This window comes from Monomorium pharaonis, chromosome 8 (genome assembly GCF_013373865.1).
Source record: "Monomorium pharaonis isolate MP-MQ-018 chromosome 8, ASM1337386v2, whole genome shotgun sequence".
Taxonomy (NCBI): domain Eukaryota; kingdom Metazoa; phylum Arthropoda; class Insecta; order Hymenoptera; family Formicidae; genus Monomorium; species Monomorium pharaonis.
The window spans coordinates 15,449,035-15,468,936 of NC_050474.1; the positions used below are offsets into that span (position 1 = coordinate 15,449,035).

Here is a 19,902-nt window from a genome sequence, read left to right on the forward strand (position 1 = left end):
CCTGTTTGGAACGTGACCCTTTCGAACGTGGTCATTTCGGACGTGGCCGTTTCGAACGTGGGAAAATTGAATCACGTGCAGTATTTTCCGTGGTCATTCCGAACGTAGTCATTTCGAACGTGGTCAAATTTACGCGTGGCCATTTCGGACGCTCCCTAACGAGGCGAGAGGAGCACCAAGAACAAAATGGAACAGTGAGTTACACATGCGTATCGATCACAACGCGACTTAACTATTGCACGTACATAGCACTACTAGCGCCTAAGTCATACACATTAACTTTCTTTACAAAACTAATAATATTGTTACGAGCGTCGCCCGGTATACTCCGCGACTGCGACTCAGCTGTTCCGAAGCCGATCGATACATTGATTTTACCGAGAGCGTTGTCAATTGTCACGCTCTTGGCAACGTTTGTCAACAACGAGTCTAATCTCGGTCTTGAGCCTTGTCGGACGCGTTAATAAAGCTGCTTGGTTTTTAAGTTCAAAAGTGTCTTTCATTTCCGCGGCGCGCACGTTACAATATCAAAATATTTTGCGCCAATTATAATGGATATTTATATCAACTAAAACATCTATTACTATTCTTTGGCCGCAATTAAAAAATATTGGCGGCTTTACGCCCATACAAGGATGGAATGACAAAGAATAATGATGTAAAGCAGACAAATAAATGTTTTATTATAAATAAATATTTCTTTCAAAAAACTTGATGTTGCTAAACCAAATACACACGTACGACGGAGAAGAGAGAGAAAGAGAGAAACAGATCAATATAATTAAAATTAATTTATTTATCCGAATGGTTTAGCAGCGCCAAGAAAAAAATATTTATTTATAATAACACATTTAATTGTAATAAAATATTTATTTGCTTTACATTATTATTCTTCGTCATTCCATCCTTGTATGGGCGCAAAGACGTCAATGTTTTAATTATAAATACTGGCCAAAACATAGTAATAAATGTTTCAATTGATATAAATATCCATTATAATTGGGGCAAAATATTTTGATATCATTAGTTTTGTAGAGGAAGTTAATGTGTATGACTTAGGTTAAATTTTATCCAAAGTATCACGTTAGATTTTTATGATACATACATATATCACTTATACATATAGAATATGATAGACGTGCATACACGCAGATAGGATATGACTGAACTGCATACACACTTAGATCAAATATTATGGGAGCGTCCCAGATGCGCACAGTAATAAACGGACACAGCAGGCTGAGTGAAACGGACACAGACCAAACGGACACAGTAATAAACGGACACAGTAACAAACGGACACAGTAACAAACGGATACAGACCAAATGCACACAAAGCGAAACGGACACAGTACGAAACGGACACAGACCAAATGTGTACGGACCAAATGCACACGGACCAAATGCGCACACTGCACATGCGCACACTGCACGTGCGAACGGACCAAATGCAATCCATGTACATTGCAAACAGAGTAAAGTTCACATAGGTTAGCGACTTGGACGGGGTGGGTGCGGGAGGGGGGCCGAAAGCCCCCCTTGCACCCCCCATGTATGTGTGTGTGTGCGTGCAAAGCATTCACTGCATCACATGGGTTTGCGACTTTCCGTGTATGCATTTGGTCTGTGCGCATGTGCAGTGTGCGTATTTGGTCTGTGTCCGTTTCGCTCTGTGCGCATTTGATCTGTGTCCGTTTTGCACTGTGTCCGTTTTGCTCTGTGTCCGTTTTGCTCTGTGCGCATTTGGTCTGTGTCCGTTTGTTACTGTGTCCGTTTTGCACTGTGTCGGTTTATTACTGTGTCCGTTTGATCTGTGTCCGTTTGTTACTGTGTCCGTTTCACTCAGCTTGCTGTGTCCGTTTATTACTGTGCGCATCTGGGACTCACTCAATATTATAGAGTTACATATTTACATAAATAAAATGCCATAGAGTCACATACATACATGCTTTTATATATATGAGTGAATCCCAGATGCGCGCAGTAATAAACGGACACAGCAAGCTGAGTGAAACGGGCACAGTAACAAACGGACACAGTAACAAACGGACACAGTAATAAACGGACACAGTAATAAACGGACACAGTAACAAACGGACACAGACTAAATGCGCACAGACCAAATGTGCACAGACCAAACGGACACAGTCATAAACGGACACAGTAATAAACGGACACAGTAACAAACGGACACAGTCGCAAACCCATGTGGTGCAGAGAATGCTTTGCACACACACACACACACACACACACACACACACACACACACACACACACACACACACACACACACACACACACACACACACACACACACACACACACACACACACACACGTGGGGGGTGCAGGGGGGTCGCCCTTCCCCCTCTCGCACCCACCCCGTCGGTAGGGGTGCCCTGAGAAGTTGCAACCCATGTGGTAAGTTCGTGCGCATTTGGTCTGTGTCCGTTTGTTACTGTGTCCGTTTATTACTGTGTCCGTTTGTTACTGTGTCCGTTTATTACTGTGTCCGTTTGATCTGTGCGCATTTGATCTATGTCCGTTTCGTACTGTGTCCGTTTGGTCTGTGTCTGTTTGTTACTGTGTCCATTTCACTCAGCCTGCTGTGTCCGTTTATTACTGTGTGCATCTGGGACGCTCCCATTTATATTGATAATAAATATTATTTATGATAAGAACTTTTGTTTTATAATAACATATTCTTATTAAATTCATATAGAAAAACAACTTTTATTATTATTAAAGTTATAAAATATATGAGACGCAAAAGATTAGTTAAGAAACATCATTCGTAATGGGTATGATAACATAAGATATGACTCGGTCTATGTAAAATTTCGCAAGTGCGATAAGAAATATGTGATTCAAAATCACTATTGGAAATGATAACCAAAATTTTCTATCATTTTCTATGTGTTATTTTAAGCAGGGTATGGCTCAGATGACCGGACATATAAGATTATCATAAAAATTAAGCAACACTAGATACGAAAATAGTCCAATTTTTTGAATTTTTTAAATTAGATTTACTATCCTGAAATAAATTAGACAAGTTTCAGATTGACTAAGTAGCGTTTTTCAACAATATAGACAATATTTAAGCAATATGTAGCTATTTGACTAAAAAAGGTTTAAAAATGAGATTAGTAGACATGTCCAAAACACCTCTAAAACAAGTCCAATATAAGTCAAATTTTTGTCTATATTTGTCAAATGATCCGCCAGAAAGTTTTTTCGTTTGTGGTGCCATATTGGATTTCCTTGTTAACAATATAAAATTCTGACAAATTTTGAAAAGCGATTCCAAAACCTATAGGAAACTGTATTTTTATTAAAATATTCCACTTTTTATGATTAAAAACTGATCTTGAAAATAAGGAAAATGAAATGGCCATGTAGGTATTAACGGATCAAGAAAGTACTTAAGATGATCTTAAATATAAAACTCGCCTATGAATATCGGCCCTGGTCAATGATCATCTCACGTGCAGATGATTGGAGACAAATTATATTGGTAAATCAGTGGTTTATGACATTAGAAATATTTTAAACAAAAGAAAAGTTTGCGCGAAATTTGAACTTGAGTAAAAAGAAGAACAGCCCAGCGAAAGAGCGTCTCAGATGCGCATCTGGGACTCATTCGTACGGGAACGTCTTCCGCAACTTTCCCAGCTAATCATTTGCTGCCAAATTGTTAGCAGAATGCTAACATAAAAATTTGCTAATAATTTTTCGCGGAATCAGGTTGCATGGCCAAAATTATGGCCTACTGTGTCCTCGAATGCGCCCAAATTGCAAACAAAAATAGTTATCAAATCCTGACGTCAAATTGGATGCAACACCAGAGCAGATCTGTCACTAACTTGGTGATTGTCGTCAATCTGTCATCAATACTTTCAACAAATCTGTTCGCAGGTCGCTATTTATTTTGATGATAGATGTTGCTAAATATTTGCTGAATATCTGCTAACTGTGTTTGCAATGACAAGATATGTTCCTCATTTGTCGCCTTTTTGGCAACAGAATCTGTTGCCAACATTTGACACAGCAGAAATGGTTATTAAAGAGTTGTTAAAATGAAGACAAATCTTTTCTTGCAAAAATAATTACAGGTGATGGATCATGATGCTTTCAGTATAAGTCACAGTATTACAAAATGACAAAGTGTCGAATAATTAAGCACTGGTAAACTGAAACTGGTAAACGAAGATTTGAATGACAAAATGGAAAACAAAGGCAATGCGTGTCATATTTTTCGATACATAATTCACAAAAAATTTGTTTCCTTGGGCACTATTGTAACTTCTCGTTACTACTTGGGTAATAAAACGACTTTGCACCAGAATTTGATGGGTGCGATCAGAAGGGTGGGCAGAAAAAGACTTTTTTCTATTACACACGACAACACACCCGCTCACACAGCTGGAATTGTTATGCAATTTTTAGCTCGAAAACGTATTCCGATACCTCATCAAATTTAGTTCTCTGTGATTTTTTTTCCACAACTCAAGCCACAGATGAAAGGTTGAATTATATGATGACATTAAAGACATAGAGACAAATGTGACACGCGAATTGAAGAAGATTGCGTCAGAAATATTTACAAAAATAGTTTCCAACAATTATATGAATGTAAACGTTGTGTTGGAGGAGACTATGTAGAATATCTTTAATAATAAAAAAATTCTTTTTTCAATATTTTGTTTTTTTTAATAGTAAAAACTTTTTGGACAGACCCTATAAATTATTATAGATAAATATAATTTCTTGGTTATACGTAAATAATAATTGTAAAAATATATTAGTTTTATACTGTTTAATACTTTTTTTTTAGTTTTCGCTTGTTTGTGCGTTTTTTAACGTTATCTGAATCCAATGCATTTTAATGAATATTCTATATATTTCTCTAGGTCTATATCAAATAACAAGATAGAACAGCTCACAACAGATGCATTACATCACGCTAGTAATTTGGTGTCGCTCGACTTACGCGGAAATCCTATTAAGAAGATACATAATGACACTTTCCAAAATCTTGGCAAACTTCGTAAGTTGTAAGTAATTCGTTTTCAACAATACCATAATCTCAATTTATTCGTATCTACAAAGATTACACAGGTATACAAAAAAGAGTATCTTGTCTGACGGACTAGATCATAATATCCTTATATTTTTGGATTTGCTGAATCCAAATCCGAAACCCGTTTTAATCCATCAGGTCAGGATTTTTTCCTAACCTAAAAAAAAACGGGTAAAAAACCGTTAAAATGGCACTTTTCGAAGTAAACTGTAATTTTGACGATTGAAACTATTAGGGAGAAAGTATTTTTATATTTTTGGGTTGTTCTGAATTTGATTCTTACATTAGACTTACTCCATGAGATTACCCAGGGGAAAAAAAGAGGATAGAAAAGCTACTCAAGATCTAAATCAAGACAGCATAAAAAGATTTAAAAAATCAGATTTACCGTTTTCTGTGATAACGTACTCATTTATTTTTAAAAGATCCGTGGAGCGGATTCCTCTTTCGTTTCACTCCTCTTCAAACATCTCCCCTTTTCAACGTCCAACAGTAATCAGCCATGTTTACGTCACATCGTCCTTGTCTTTCCAGTTCACCAAAAAGGAAAATTAGTATATTGTGCCAACATTAAAAGGTTAATGAAAGAACTAGAGCATCTACAAAGAAAAGACTCTATTTATTGTTTCATCGAAAATTTAAAAGCAGTATTGCTTCATAATACCAATATTTGTGCACCAATATTAATTGCACATTTAACACAGCTAAAAGAGAACTACAATAACCTTAAACCAATTTTGGAAAAAATTAATTGCTTAGCTAAATTTCTCGCTTAGCTTGAAAATTCTAGGAATGATATTGGGGCAACAATAAGGTTTTATAAAGACACCTTAATTGTTACTTGTGCTTATGGAATAGTAGAGATCGTGATAAACACTATACACAAACCAAGGAGAACATTATTTGAATTAGTAGTGAAGTGTCCATAGACTTTGACTTCAGAAAAATTCGCAATATAGTAAACTCAGTGGGAATCTCTTCTTCAATATATCCAAAATATAACAAAACAAAGTCTCTTTAAATAGTGAGCTTCTTTTTTTTTTTAACAAAATGAATGCAAAATTGAGGTTTTTGACAAATAACTTTTTAATTAAACTCTTTTTTTAATGCCGCCAATCGAAACAACAGAAAATTTCACATAAAAAATGTTCATGAAGTTTATTTTTGAAACTATAATTGAAAGAGCTAGATTTTTTTGAAAATCTTGCCATTTTATTAGTGACCTAGAATAATGGCAAGTGCGGACTGCCTGCGTGAGCCCGTGTGCTCAATACAAATACGTTTCTAGTATCCATCTAACTAAAAAAATATTTTTAAAAAGGATTGATTTTGATAACACATACTTCAAACTAGAAGTTTAATGTAATTTTAATGCAAAAATAATATTTTGAATATTAGTAATCAAAACAATGTTTTATTTTATGAAATTTTCGACTTGATTTCGCTTGCTATTTTTATAAATTCATTCAAATTACTTTAAAATTATAAGATATTATTTTTGATATAATACTTTATAAGCTCTGTAGGTTAAAAAAAAATTATAAAATACAAAAATTTATTTTGCAAAATGCAAGACTTCAAAAGTTCGTAATTTTTTAAAAATCGTGTTTCTTTCATAAGTTTTTCAACTTGTTTTGGAATATTCAAGATTAAGATAAATCATAAAATACTTTTATAGATATGCTTTTTAAAGCTTAAAATGTGTACTTTATGATGGGTTAAGAATAAAAATTAGTTGGTTATATACGTTAATAATGGATAAAAAATTTTTTTCACTCTGTACAAAGACAAAATAAGCGTTATTATAAACATCTATACTTCATATAATAAATTTTTTTTATTATATTAAACTCGAACGCATAAAGGTTGTAAATAGAAGTCTATTTTTGTTAAATATACCTTAATTAGATTTTTTTTTAATCATAACAATATTTAACGAAAATTTTATAAATATTACATGAAATCAATTTTTAGTAACATAATACATGATTTCTATATAATTTTTGCCGTACAAACAAATGGCGCTATTAGTTTTTGTTACAAAGTCGATTTTTGTAATTTGTTGAAGAAAATTTTGTTATAAACAAATTACAAATATAAACAAATCGATTTTTTAAGAAAAACTAATTATATGGAAATGATGTATTACGTTGCCAAAAATGTTTTTTATTTTGCTGTAGTAAAGTTATAAACAATTTATCTGTTTGTACCCGTTATTGCCCATGGGTATACCAGCGTGGGAAAAGTAACCATTGGAAGCTTTATTTTAGGTCAAAAGAACATTTTAAGCGTAAAAAACATTTTTTATTTGTTTATAACAAAATTTGTTAAAATAAATTTTTAAAGTTTAATCCAAAATAAAGCTTCCAATAGTTTAAGCGTAAACGATTTTTTAAAATTTGTTTATAACAAAATTTGTTTAAACTGTGACGTGGCGCGTCCGGCCGCGCTTGTCACAAGGGCGTAAGTCCGACCGAGGGGGTCGGTCTGGAGCTCCTCCTCGCCAAGTCGAGGGGGATACGACTTTGTTTTACTTTTTTTTTTTCTAGCTTTCGTGCTACCGTTCCTATATTCTCGTTAGTCGTTTATTTAGAGTTAAGGCGCCGAGTGGGGGCTCATTTGTAATTGTACCAAGAACGGAAGTGGAGCAGCCGTCGGGGGACGGGTATCGTGAGCGATCGACAGTGAACGAGGTGCCTCGCAAAGAGTTTCTCCGCCGAGCCGTGCGTCGGGCCCCGCTGCGCGTGGCCGCCCCTGAGTTACGAAGATACCGTTTCAGCAAGGATACCGCATGGCGACAAAACGATTCTTGGGAGGAATCGCGCCGAGGGCACCCCACTGGGCTGCAGACCGGGAGAGCGACCGTCACAATGTCAACCGCCCACCATCCAGATCGGTTCGGTCACGGCGTGGCCAGCCGGACCAGCCGAAAACGGCAAAGCAAGAACAATCTCATCGGCGGAAGTCGTCACGCGCGGAGCATGAGGCATTTCGAGGGGTGATGTGGCGCTGCAGTGGATCGAGGATCCTATAAGGGCCACCGCACAAACTCTTCCATAACGCGTTACGTTACGTTAAGTACTCCATACAAATCTAAGTTGTACTTAAAATTTAACTTAAATCAACGCACAAAGAAATCCTTAACGTAAGAACTTAAGAACTTACGTTAAAAGTTTCTTTGTGCGTTGATGTAAGTTTAATTTTAAGTACGAACTTAGGTTTATAGAGCACTTAACGTAACGTAACGTGTTACGAAAAAGCTTGTGCGGTGGCTCTAAGGCGTGCGGGTCGACCGAAAATAGAAGCACGCGCATGCGCGGCGGCTCAAGCCGGTTGGCGCAGGACCGGGGCTCCTCACTGTTCGGTAAGCCGTACTAGCTTATGCTTCGACGAGGACGAGCCCTAAGCTACCGCCTTGAGGAGATAGCTACCAACTTCAGGGACCAGGATACCATTTTTGTAAGGCCATCACTCGGCAGCCACCGATATACGTAAGGTTCGGATAAGGCGGTCGACCCTCGTGCGGGACCGGATACCAGATACCGTTTCTAGTTGTGATACCGGTCGCTACCGTTAGTGCTATTGTTTTGGTGTAGAGTAACTCGAAGCAGAAAGTAGAGTTTCGTGGCCGCACGAGGGCTTGGACCGACCGGCCCCGAATATTTGATAAATTGAGTACGTCCCTCTCGAACTACGCCGGTGCCGACAGTCATAGTTATAGTAGAATCAATTGTTACCGCGAACAGTTTCCGAATATACTATTTGCTCGAACGGAGAGCCCCGTCGGCCTCCCGCCTCGTATTATAAGTTTTCTAGTTTCCGCATTTTTATTATCTCAAATTCGTGTTTCCGTCTCTATCAAATATATATCTGTGGATTTATTGTGTACTGATACTTTGAGTAAAGCTCATTTTTGTCGTTGGTACCGCATTATCTTATTACTTAAAATAAATAAATTGGATCTTTGTTTTACCATTTAGTACCAAATCTTTTCTACAGCCTGTCTCGATCCGACATCTCCACACGTTCAGTCTCAATAAGAATCACGCCCCTCTACTGCTTCGAGTCAAAGAGCTACCAGCTTTAGTAACGCTTTCTATTTGGTTACCGCATTATCGCTGGTTATCGTGTGGCGCGAGCAGTCGCGCCTGGCGCCCAGAAAAATACCGTATTGCGAAGTTACCGTTTATGCCAGTTACCGCTATCGTATCGAGAGCAATCTCGAGCGATATATTGGGGGATACCGTTTATGCACGCTACCGCTATCGTATCGAGAGATATCTCGAACGATATATTGGGGGATACCGTTTAGGCAAGTTACCGCTATCGGATCGAGAGCAATCTCGAGCGATATATTGGGGGATACCGTTAAGCTAAGTTACCGATTTCAGTTGAGAAAGCGTTACTAGTGGCTATTTCTACGGACTACCGTTTAATTGGGCGTAGCTCCTTCGGACCTGGCGGTTCCCGAGGAAAAGCAACGTCACAAAACAAATAAAAATTTTTTTTACGCCTAAGATGTTCTTTTGATCTAAAGTGAAGATTCCAATAGGTACTTTTTCGATCCTATAAATGTTTATAAATGTTTATAAATGTGTATAAAAAATTATACAGTATGTTTGTTGTTATATTTATTTAAACTATAATTACCTTATACAATTACGAAAAAAATATTTACGATTTAATTGCCAAGAAAACATGATTTTTCATGGTTGCAACCGCCATTCTGCGTCCATCATTTTGAATTTTGAAAAATAATATTAAATTTGTTTTTAGCGATCCCAAATAAAGATACATATTTTTAGTGCTAAATTAAAAAAATTTCTCGAGATATTGAAATATTTACGTAAAATTATGAAAAAACACTTTTTTTCACAAATTTTCAACAATTTAAAAAAAACGTACATTTTTAAGAAGTAAACTTTGATTCTAATATCAATTAGAAGATAATCCAAAAAGTTTCATTTAAATTCATGCTGTTTCGAATTATTCCGTAATAATTGGTGTTTTCTGTTAAAGGCACTCCACTATAGAGATAAAATGAACATTAATGCAGAGCTTTTAATTGATTCTGAAAAAGTACTGCTTTTACAACTCCATATCAAACTGGGGCTTATAAAGCAGTTCGTTAAAGCTCTTGACAAATATATGGAAAAGGCTTTACTTGGGAGAACAATTCCCACAGATCTTTGATGCAAAATTAAAGGAAGATGTTTTTGATGGACAAATTAGGAAAACGTTGAAAGATTAGACTTTTATTACAACAATGTCTGATACTAAAAAGACTGCCTAGCTTAGCTTTCGGGGAATCGTTGAGAATTTCTTAGGCAACCACAAGAATAAAGACTAGAAAAAAACTAGTCTCAGATATAGTCAAAAACTTCGGCAAATTAGGATACCTGATAAACTTGAAGTTGCATTTCTTGCATTCTCACATAGATCAATTTCCAGAAAATTTAAGAGATTATAGTGAAGAATGAGGTAAACGTTTCCACCAAGACATAAAAAAATAGAGCGTAGATATCAAGGACGATGAGACGTAAACATGATGACTGACAAGGGAACGGACAGAACTGTCCCTCACCGATTTTAATGAGCTTCGGATATGTTGTAGAACATAAGAAAATATTAGACCCATATTTTTTTTTATCTGCGTATTTCGACATTTAGGGGTTGAAACCACCCCTCGAAAATAACGCATTTTTTCGTTTTTTGCGAATATCTTTGAAACTATAAGGTTTATGAAAAAATGTTCTATACGAAAGTTTTATGGCATTTTATACTCTTTACAACAGTATATTTATATTTTTTTAAAATTTCAAATTTTTTAATTTATCCCACCCCCCACCCCTTTTTTTCAACATTTTAAAAATTTTGTAAGGACAAAAATTAAAGAGCATTAAAAGCCGAATCCACCCATATATAATAACATATGGGTTCCATCATTCTCAATTATTAGCAAAACGAGATAGTAATCTCGCGCTATAGGTGCTGCGCTAGAAGTAGTGTCGCGTTATTTCTTTAGTCGCGTCACACTCAATAACTGCCTCTTCTGCGTATATTTTTATATTAAAACATAAAAATGGATTAATCTTAATTATATAATACGCAACGTATTACACGATATAAAGCATAAATGCATATATATAACAAAAGTAGCATATATATACGTATGTGCCTACGTACATTTTCATTGTTACAAATGCGAATATAAATTAATATGAAGCAAAATATTTTTTAACATTTAAAACTGCAAATACAATATAACAAAATATATAATATCAAGAGAAAAATATAAAACATAAACTGCAATAACTATTTGCATAATTATATTATTTACACTATATGCACGTAGCAGAGCGTACGCACTAACGTATTTACCCCACCCCCATCCCTTTTTTCAAAATTTTGAAAATTTTGTAAGGACAAAAATTAAAAGGCATTAAAAGCCAAATCCATCCAAATATAATAATATATGGATTCTATTATTCTCAATTATTGGCAAAACGAGATGATAATCTCGTGCTATAGGCGCCGCGTTAGAAGTTACGTTAGAAGTTATTTCTTTAGTTGCGTCACATTCAATAACTGCCTCTCTTGCGTATATTTTTATATTAGAACATAAAAACTTTAATTACATAATACTCAACGTATTACACGATATAAAGTATAAATGCATATATATAACAAAAGTAGCATATATATACGTATGTGCGTACGTACATTTTCATTGTTACAAATGCGAATGTAGATTAATATAAAGCAAAATATTTTTTTAATATTTAAAACTGCAAATACAATATAACAAAATATATAATATTAAGAGAGAAATATAAAATATAAACTGCAATAATTATTTGCATAATTATATTATTTACACTATATGCACATAGCACACTCTGATAAGATAAAGATAATATAATTATATAATTTAATTTAATGAGTTTGAAAATACGTTTATAAGGATATATATATATATCCTTATAAACGTATATATATATATATATATATATATATATATATATACATATAGTGTAAATTATATATGTATATATATATATATATATATATACATTATATATATATATATATACGTTTATAAGGATATATACAGGGTGTCCCAGAATGAATAATTTTTATTTTACAGAGTGAAAGAAAATAAAATTTTAAACTAAAAGTTTCTTTAAAAATTTTGGCTTAGACTATTATTTACTGAATTATTAATAAATAAAGTTGATCAATCAGACGGCGCGCGGCCGGCATACGCAGCAGCGTAGCGTGCCATGTGGCTCTATGGGCTCTCCACGCGCTTATTACACATTCCGTTACTTAAAGCTTTATTTTTATTTTTTATATTAATGAATAATTAAATAAATAAACTTAAATTAATAAATAAATAAAGAAATAAATAACTAAGTAAACTAATAAGTAAATAAATAAAAATAAATTAAATTAGAAATTATTTCAATTCCTTATTATTTTTTATTTTTAGTTGTTAATTATTTATTTGTGTACTTGTATTTATTTAATTATTTAAAATATTTATTTGATTCAATTACTTAATTCTCATAGTTGACTTAACAACGATAGACAAAATTAACTACAGAGAGTGTGTTATACAAAGGTATAAAAAAAATTGTTGATAAAAAGTATTAAAATAAATTGTTAGTAAACAATTTGTTTAAACAATTTTTTAAAGAATTATTTCAGCATGTGTTTTTAGGGCCACAAAAACCTAAAACGTGGAACAAATCTTAGCCGCAATTTACGTAAAAATGTTTTACTTTTAAATAAAAAAAAATTTTAATTTATTTTACTCCTTCCTCTCCTCTTTAAAAAATGTTTTCAAATAATAAGAAAAAAATAAAAAATGGTAGAATACGAATTATTTTTATTAATTGAATTTAAAATAATAGCACCGAATTCTACGGGAAAAATTGCATAAGGAACGCATGATGCATATCGATATTAAGAAATTATTTAAGAAATTGTTTAAACATTCTTTTTAAAACTGTTTTTAAGTAAAAATTGATAGCTCCTTTGCTACAAAAAAATCACTCTAATAATTAAAAAAAACACATGCTGAAATAATTCTTTAAAAAATTGTTTAAACAAATTGTTTACTAACAATTTATTTTAATACTTTTTATCAACAATTTTTTTTATACCTTTGTATAACACACTCTCCGTAGTTAATTTTGTCTATCGCTGCCAAATTAACTATGAGAATTAAGTAATTAAATCAAATAAATATTTTAAATAGTTAAATAAATACAAGTACACAAATAAATAATTAACAACTAAAAATAAAAAATAATAAATTATTGAAACAATTTCTAATTTTATTTATTTTTATCTATTTACTTATTAGTTTACTTAGTTATTTATTTCTTTATTTATTTATTAATTTAAGTTTATTTATTTAATTATTCATTAATATAAAAAATAAAAATAAAGCTTTAAGTAACGGAATGTGTAATAAGCGCGTGGAGAGCCCGTAGAGCCACATGGCACGCTACGCTGCTGCGTATGCCGGCCGCGCGCCGTCTGATTGATCAACTTTATTTATTAATAATTCAGTAAATAATAGTCTAAGCCAAAATTTTTAAAGAAACTTTCAGTTTAAAATTTTATTTTCTTTCACTCTGTAAAATAAAAATTATTCATTCTGGGACACCCTATATATGCTACTTTTGTTATATATATGCATTTATGCTTTATATCGTGTAATACGTTGCGTATTATATAATTAAGATTAATCCATTTTTATGTTTTAATATAAAAATATACGCAGAAGAGGCAATTATTGAGTGTGACGCGACTAAAGAAATAACGCGACACTACTTCTAGCGCAGCACCTATAGCGCGAGATTACTATCTCGTTTTGCTAATAATTGAGAATGATGGAACCCATATGTTATTTTATATGGGTGGATTCGGCTTTTAATGCTCTTTAATTTTTGTCCTTACAAAATTTTTAAAATGTTGAAAAAAAGGGATGGGGGGTGGGTTAAATTAAAAAATTTAAAATTTTTAAAAAATATAAATATACTGTTGTAAAGAATATAAAATGCCATAAAACTTTCGTACAGAACATTTTTTCATAAACCTTATATTTTCAAAGATATTCGCAAAAAACGAAAAAATGCGTTATTTTCGAGGGGTGGTTTCAACCCCTAAATGTCGAGATACGCAGATAAAAAAAAATATGGGTCTAATATTTTCTTATGTTCTATAACATATCCGAAGCTCATTAAAATCGGTGAGGGACAGTTCTGTCCGTTCCCTTGTGAGTACTGTTGGATATTCAAAAAGGAAAACGTTCAAAGAGAAGTAATACGAAAAAGGACCCCACTCCACAGATCTTTTTAAAATAAAGGAGTACGTTATCACAGAAAAGAGTAAATCTGATTTTCTAATTTTTTTATAAACCATAAAAAGTAGAATAACAATTCGTTATATTGGACTCAGCAAGTTTAAAATTACAAATCGATGAAAACAAAAATAATGTGAGTCAGCTCGGAAATCAAAGCGCAAATAAAATAAAAAATTTTAAATTTTAATGCAACACGACAAAGGACCCCGCACAAAACAAATGGAAAAGAGGATACAGTCAAATTGGCTGAAACTGATGTATGTTGTAGTTAATGATATCCTGATCAAAAATCCTTATAAGCGCTAAGTCTGAAAATGGCCAGTTTTCGAGTTATGAAGGATCAAAGATTGGAAATATCGATTTCTGCTAATCAAGCGATTAAGAGTACAAAGCAAAGCGTGATGTTATTTAACGTTGTTGATTTGCACATTATTTTGACCCTAAAAAGGGCCGTTTATAATTATAATTAATTATTCAAATTAGATCAATAAATTCTACTCCTTCTCCTATTTGTTCAGCTTGTTTGTTCCTATTACCAGCATCTCTTATATGATTAAGTAATTATAAAACGGTCCTTTTCAGGGCCAAAATGATGGGCAAATCCGATCGCGCAACCTCTCCACGGTGCATATTAGGTAACGCTAATGCCAACGGTAATGCGTTCGTGCGTGCGTGCGTGCGTGCGTGTAAACATACTTAGATAACAACGTTAAATAACATCACACTTTGCTTTGTACTCTTAATCGCTTGATTAGCAGAAATCGATATTTCCAACCTGTGATCCTTCATATCTCGACAATTGGTTATTTTCAAACCTAGCGCCTGTGAGAACTTTTGATTAAGATGTCATGAACTACAATGTACATCAGTTTCAGCCAATTTGACTGTACCTGCATTTCCATTTGTTTTATGCGGGATCCTTTCAATTTAACTTAGAACATCAAAACAAACGCTTGATATATAAAAAAATAACAACACAACACTTAACATATAAAAATCATACGCGTTTTGACTTACTTTAAAGTCATTTTCAACGGTGTTTAAAAAAACATTTAAATTAACAAAGCAGCAAATTAATCCTGTTTTGATCTTGTATCACGGAATTTGTTGACACGAAAGGAGCACGAAACGACAGCAATCTGTGGGCTCAAACCACGTTGTTAGACATCAATTCCAAATCCTCCATCCAAGTTAGCATACTGGATAAAAATGCAATTAATGCTGTGAATAGCAACGTGTAATTTTTTAATTTTCCTCAAACAATGTGTTTAAATCCGCACAAAAGCCCTTTAAATTACTCATCCATAGATACACATAATTTCACACTCTCGCAAAGATAAGTAACAGTGCCAAAGTTAATACGTAATACAATAAGTTAATTAAGGGGATGCTAAACTACTCGTCAAACTTGATCGAGGTCGATAATGTAGAGTCATTTAGGCACGTATCATTAACAAAATTTTGTATGTATTTCTTTTATAGATTTAGAAATCCTTTTCCAGAATTAAAGTTTATGTATTCCGCATACTGTTATCGTCTATACTTTAATTGTGGAAAAGGATTTTGGAACAAATTGTACAATTCTGTCGATAAAACAGATAGGACCCTCTTAAACACGGAAAACTTTTTTTCTAAGGTTCCTAGGTTTATTCTAAAAGCACAGTATTCTTTGCTGAAATGCCAAGTGCGCCTCATGCTTATTTTATACGTACAAAGTCTAAAACTTTTATACGCAGCAAATGTTTTCACGAGTCGACTACAGAAGTCGATAACAAAACTATAATTTTCTAACTTTCTTTCGTTTTTCGTATGAAATTGATCGCAGCGCACCGCGTTACTATCTGTACTTTAATTTTGGAGAAGGATTTTCAATTCCATGCAATCAATAAGAAGATTTCGGTGTCCGAAAAATTAGTGATAAAACAGAGCAGTTTAGTATCCCTTTAACAGATAAATATAACAGAAATAAATAAATGAATAAAAATAAAGTCAAAATGTGTTAATTATAAAGTCAAAGTAACAATAAAAAGGACGATGTTAACAGTCCCGGCAGTTAAATAACGAGTAAAAGCAAAATTTTACAGAGGACAACAAAGTGTTAATAAATATTACAAATTCCCTATAATTGAAGAATACGCGTGGTCAAGAAAATCGGTATCTGTCTGCAAATTTAAACCTTGCTTTTATAATTTAATAAACAGCATCTTTGAGGGTAATCTTTTATAAATATTCATCTCCGTATCGAGAACTCTCACCTTATTCCAATCAAAATCATGTCCATGTTGTATCCTATGATTAGTAATTACCGAATTTGTAATAGAATTTATATTTGAGATTTTGGTGTTTTGAAATACGCGTTTTCAATTGTCGTCCCGCTTGGCCTACAATAAACCCTCGCAATCCTTACAGAAAATTATATAAACCACGTTTCTTATGGACCCGGTTTTGATAGGATTTTTGTGTACTTTTTATAAATTTCCGCTGTGTTAAATTTGCTTTAACACAATAAGATAAGAATGGTGCAAATATTCAGTGTCAGATTGTAAGTTAAGACTATTTTTCTGTAACTGAATGTGAAACATCTCCGAAATTGTTTCCACAAAAATCTTTTGCTGTCCAATACGCTATGTAAGTATCTCTGGCGCGGAGCGGTCGCGCCATCTCGTGGATGATTTTTTAAATAGTGGGATTTTGTAAGTCGAATCCTGCATTAGAATATATGCAAGTAAGTATGCACTTTGCAATTTGTTTTTGAAAGCAAGGTAAAATGGGAGTTATAATTAAAAGTGGCTTTCAATTAATAAATACAGATATATTTAGAAGTAAAAGTTTAACAAAAGGGCAAAAATTATTAGAAAGTTTTCACGTGAATAATGTACAGAAGTTAATAGACGAATATAAATCGCGAAGTTAGTGGTCGTATTTTACGCGAAACCAAAAGCGACTAGTACAGAAACCAATACAAATTTTTATACAGTTAAAATCGAGGTAAAGTAAGGTTGTACATTTTCAAAAGTCATATTTTAATTACTTATTTACTAATTACAGTTGAACTAAGATCTATTAAAGATATTTTTTGCAATTGCGAAGGCGGTAAGGGCTTCTGTAAGCATGCCGCAGCGATTTGTATTTGTGTAAATACTGAAAGTGCTTATTCTAAAACAAACGAGCCTATGATCTGAAATAAGCCCTCGGAAAAACAATTGGAAAAATATCAAAAAGGATGCAGGATCGAAGATTTATTTAGAAGTGGAAAAAGTTCAGTACTTCTCAAAATAGATAGAAATGTTCCAAATTTAATTAAAAATCATTTGTCCTGGTCTTGTTCATTAACAAAAATGGTTAAAACTGGAAATAAATTTGCTTTTGAAAGAGAAGAAAGAGAAAAAATAAGATCAGAATAAGAAAATTTAACGAAAAATGTATTACTTATATTATATAATTTACAAAAATAATAATTTCAGTACTTATAATAGCTACATAATTTTGTTTTCATCAAATTAAAAAATTAAATTTTTAAAAATGCAATGTTCTGAAGACTACCTTGAACAATATAATTTAATTAAAGTTGATTCTAAAAAATGGTTAAACATAAGTTTAAAATTAGTTGGTCAATCTGAATCTGCATTGTGGTTTACAGAAAGAGCAATCAGAGTAACATGCAGTTCCAAGGCTTACGCAATTAAATAAAACTCGGAAAGATAATTTTAAAAAATTGGCATTAAATTTCCGTAAAGATAAATACCGAGGTAGAGCAACAAGTGACATGTTATACAGGCTAAAAACTGAACCAATCGCTAGAGCATTTTTTAAAGAAAAAACAAGAGCACAGATGTATTCAGTTGATTTGATTGTAAATATTTCACAACCATTTTTAGCGTGCAGCCCTGATAGAATAATTATAAATAATGGTAACGTAGAATTATTAGAAATAAAATGTCCAAACACATATAAAGATAGTGCAATTTTAAATTTAGATGACAAAGAAAGTCACGTATCATACCTAATTTTCGAACAAGATAGTATAAAACTCAAACAAAATCATCAATATTATACTTAAGTTCAAGTTTTTATGTACATACTAAAGATAAGTTTATGCCACTTTTTTGTGTATTCGGAAAAAGATTCTGTGCATATTTTAATATATAAGAATAAGTCATTTTTAGCTAATCTAATACCAAAAATTGAATATTTTTATTTTAAATATTTTATTAAATTGTTGCCTGAGCCAAATAATATTATTTAACAATAGTATTTAAATTACATGTAGCATGATACTTAAAAAGTGTATTTTACAAAAATATTTCTTGCTCATACTTGATGTTTATTTGACACATGAAAATAAAATTATTATTTATAATAATTTATATATAATTTATAAATAATTTATTCTTTTTTTTAATAAGAGCTTTTTGTTATTAGCAAGAGCACAAATCACACGCATAATATCGTCTGTGTGGTTGAATAACTCAACATTCACGTGATGACGAAATTTTGAATATTTTTACACGTTGGATCTCTCTAGGTGAATGCGTACTGAAGCTATTGAGTAGAGTCTTAAATAATCAGAGAAGCTCAAACGGCGGACTCACTCGCTGATTGGCTCCCCGCGGCCACCAATCACAACCGGTAGTGTTGGGCCCGCAGCTGAGTCCATGTGCAAACGTAATCTCAATCGACTTCAATTTTTGAGTAAGGACAATGATATAGAGGTTAGTGTCCTTACAAGCAGTCAGCTGCGGGCCCAACATGTCGGCCATCGGAACTATGGAAGGGGTAACGCTTGCGCTTCTCTTATTATTTAGGACTCTACTATTGAGTATCCTTCTAGAACTTCCTCTCGAGAAAACTGAGGATCCACAGAAAATGGTGGCATAACAAATGTACATTGCCGTTGAATAAGTTCGGTTTTGTGGAAAACCTTTGTCTGGCATGACTTCATCTCCAAGTTCTAGTAAATTGAAAAATCCTGAACCGTTTCCCAGCAAACACAGAATATAGACGCAACATTGTACAGAAGTAACATGTGAGATAACAGATGTTACCTTACAATCATGTTAATGCAATCTAGATTGTTATCCGAGTACAATATAACGGTTTTATATTAATTTTTACATTTTTTTGTTATTTACTCGCAATATTGAAATAATAGTAACATAACAACACTTATATAACGGATTTTATATTGAAGTTATATTGATATTATATAATATTTTATATAATATTTGTATTGCGCAATACAGATTTATTATATTGATATTATATTTAAATTACGCGAGAAAGCTTTCGGCAGTGTCATATCCGCTGCCGCTGTTCCGGCAGAACGAGTCTGATGGTGCCGGTGTACTCGAGCGATGTTGACTTGTTGAGTGTGATTGTGATTAACGCAGCGGTGCGACGATTCTGAGTTTCAGCGCGATCCAGCGCCATCCACCAAGCTCAAA

General features: G+C 33.1%; 1 protein-coding gene across 1 annotated transcript in view; it reads left to right on the forward strand.

Moving 5' to 3' along the window:
- Positions 1-19,902, forward strand: part of LOC105831982 (lutropin-choriogonadotropic hormone receptor) — a 253,454-nt gene that overhangs the window by 49,861 nt on the left and 183,691 nt on the right. The window contains 1 exon segment of the mRNA XM_036290661.1: positions 4,913-5,056. Within this exon segment, the coding sequence (XP_036146554.1) occupies positions 4,913-5,056 (144 nt within the window).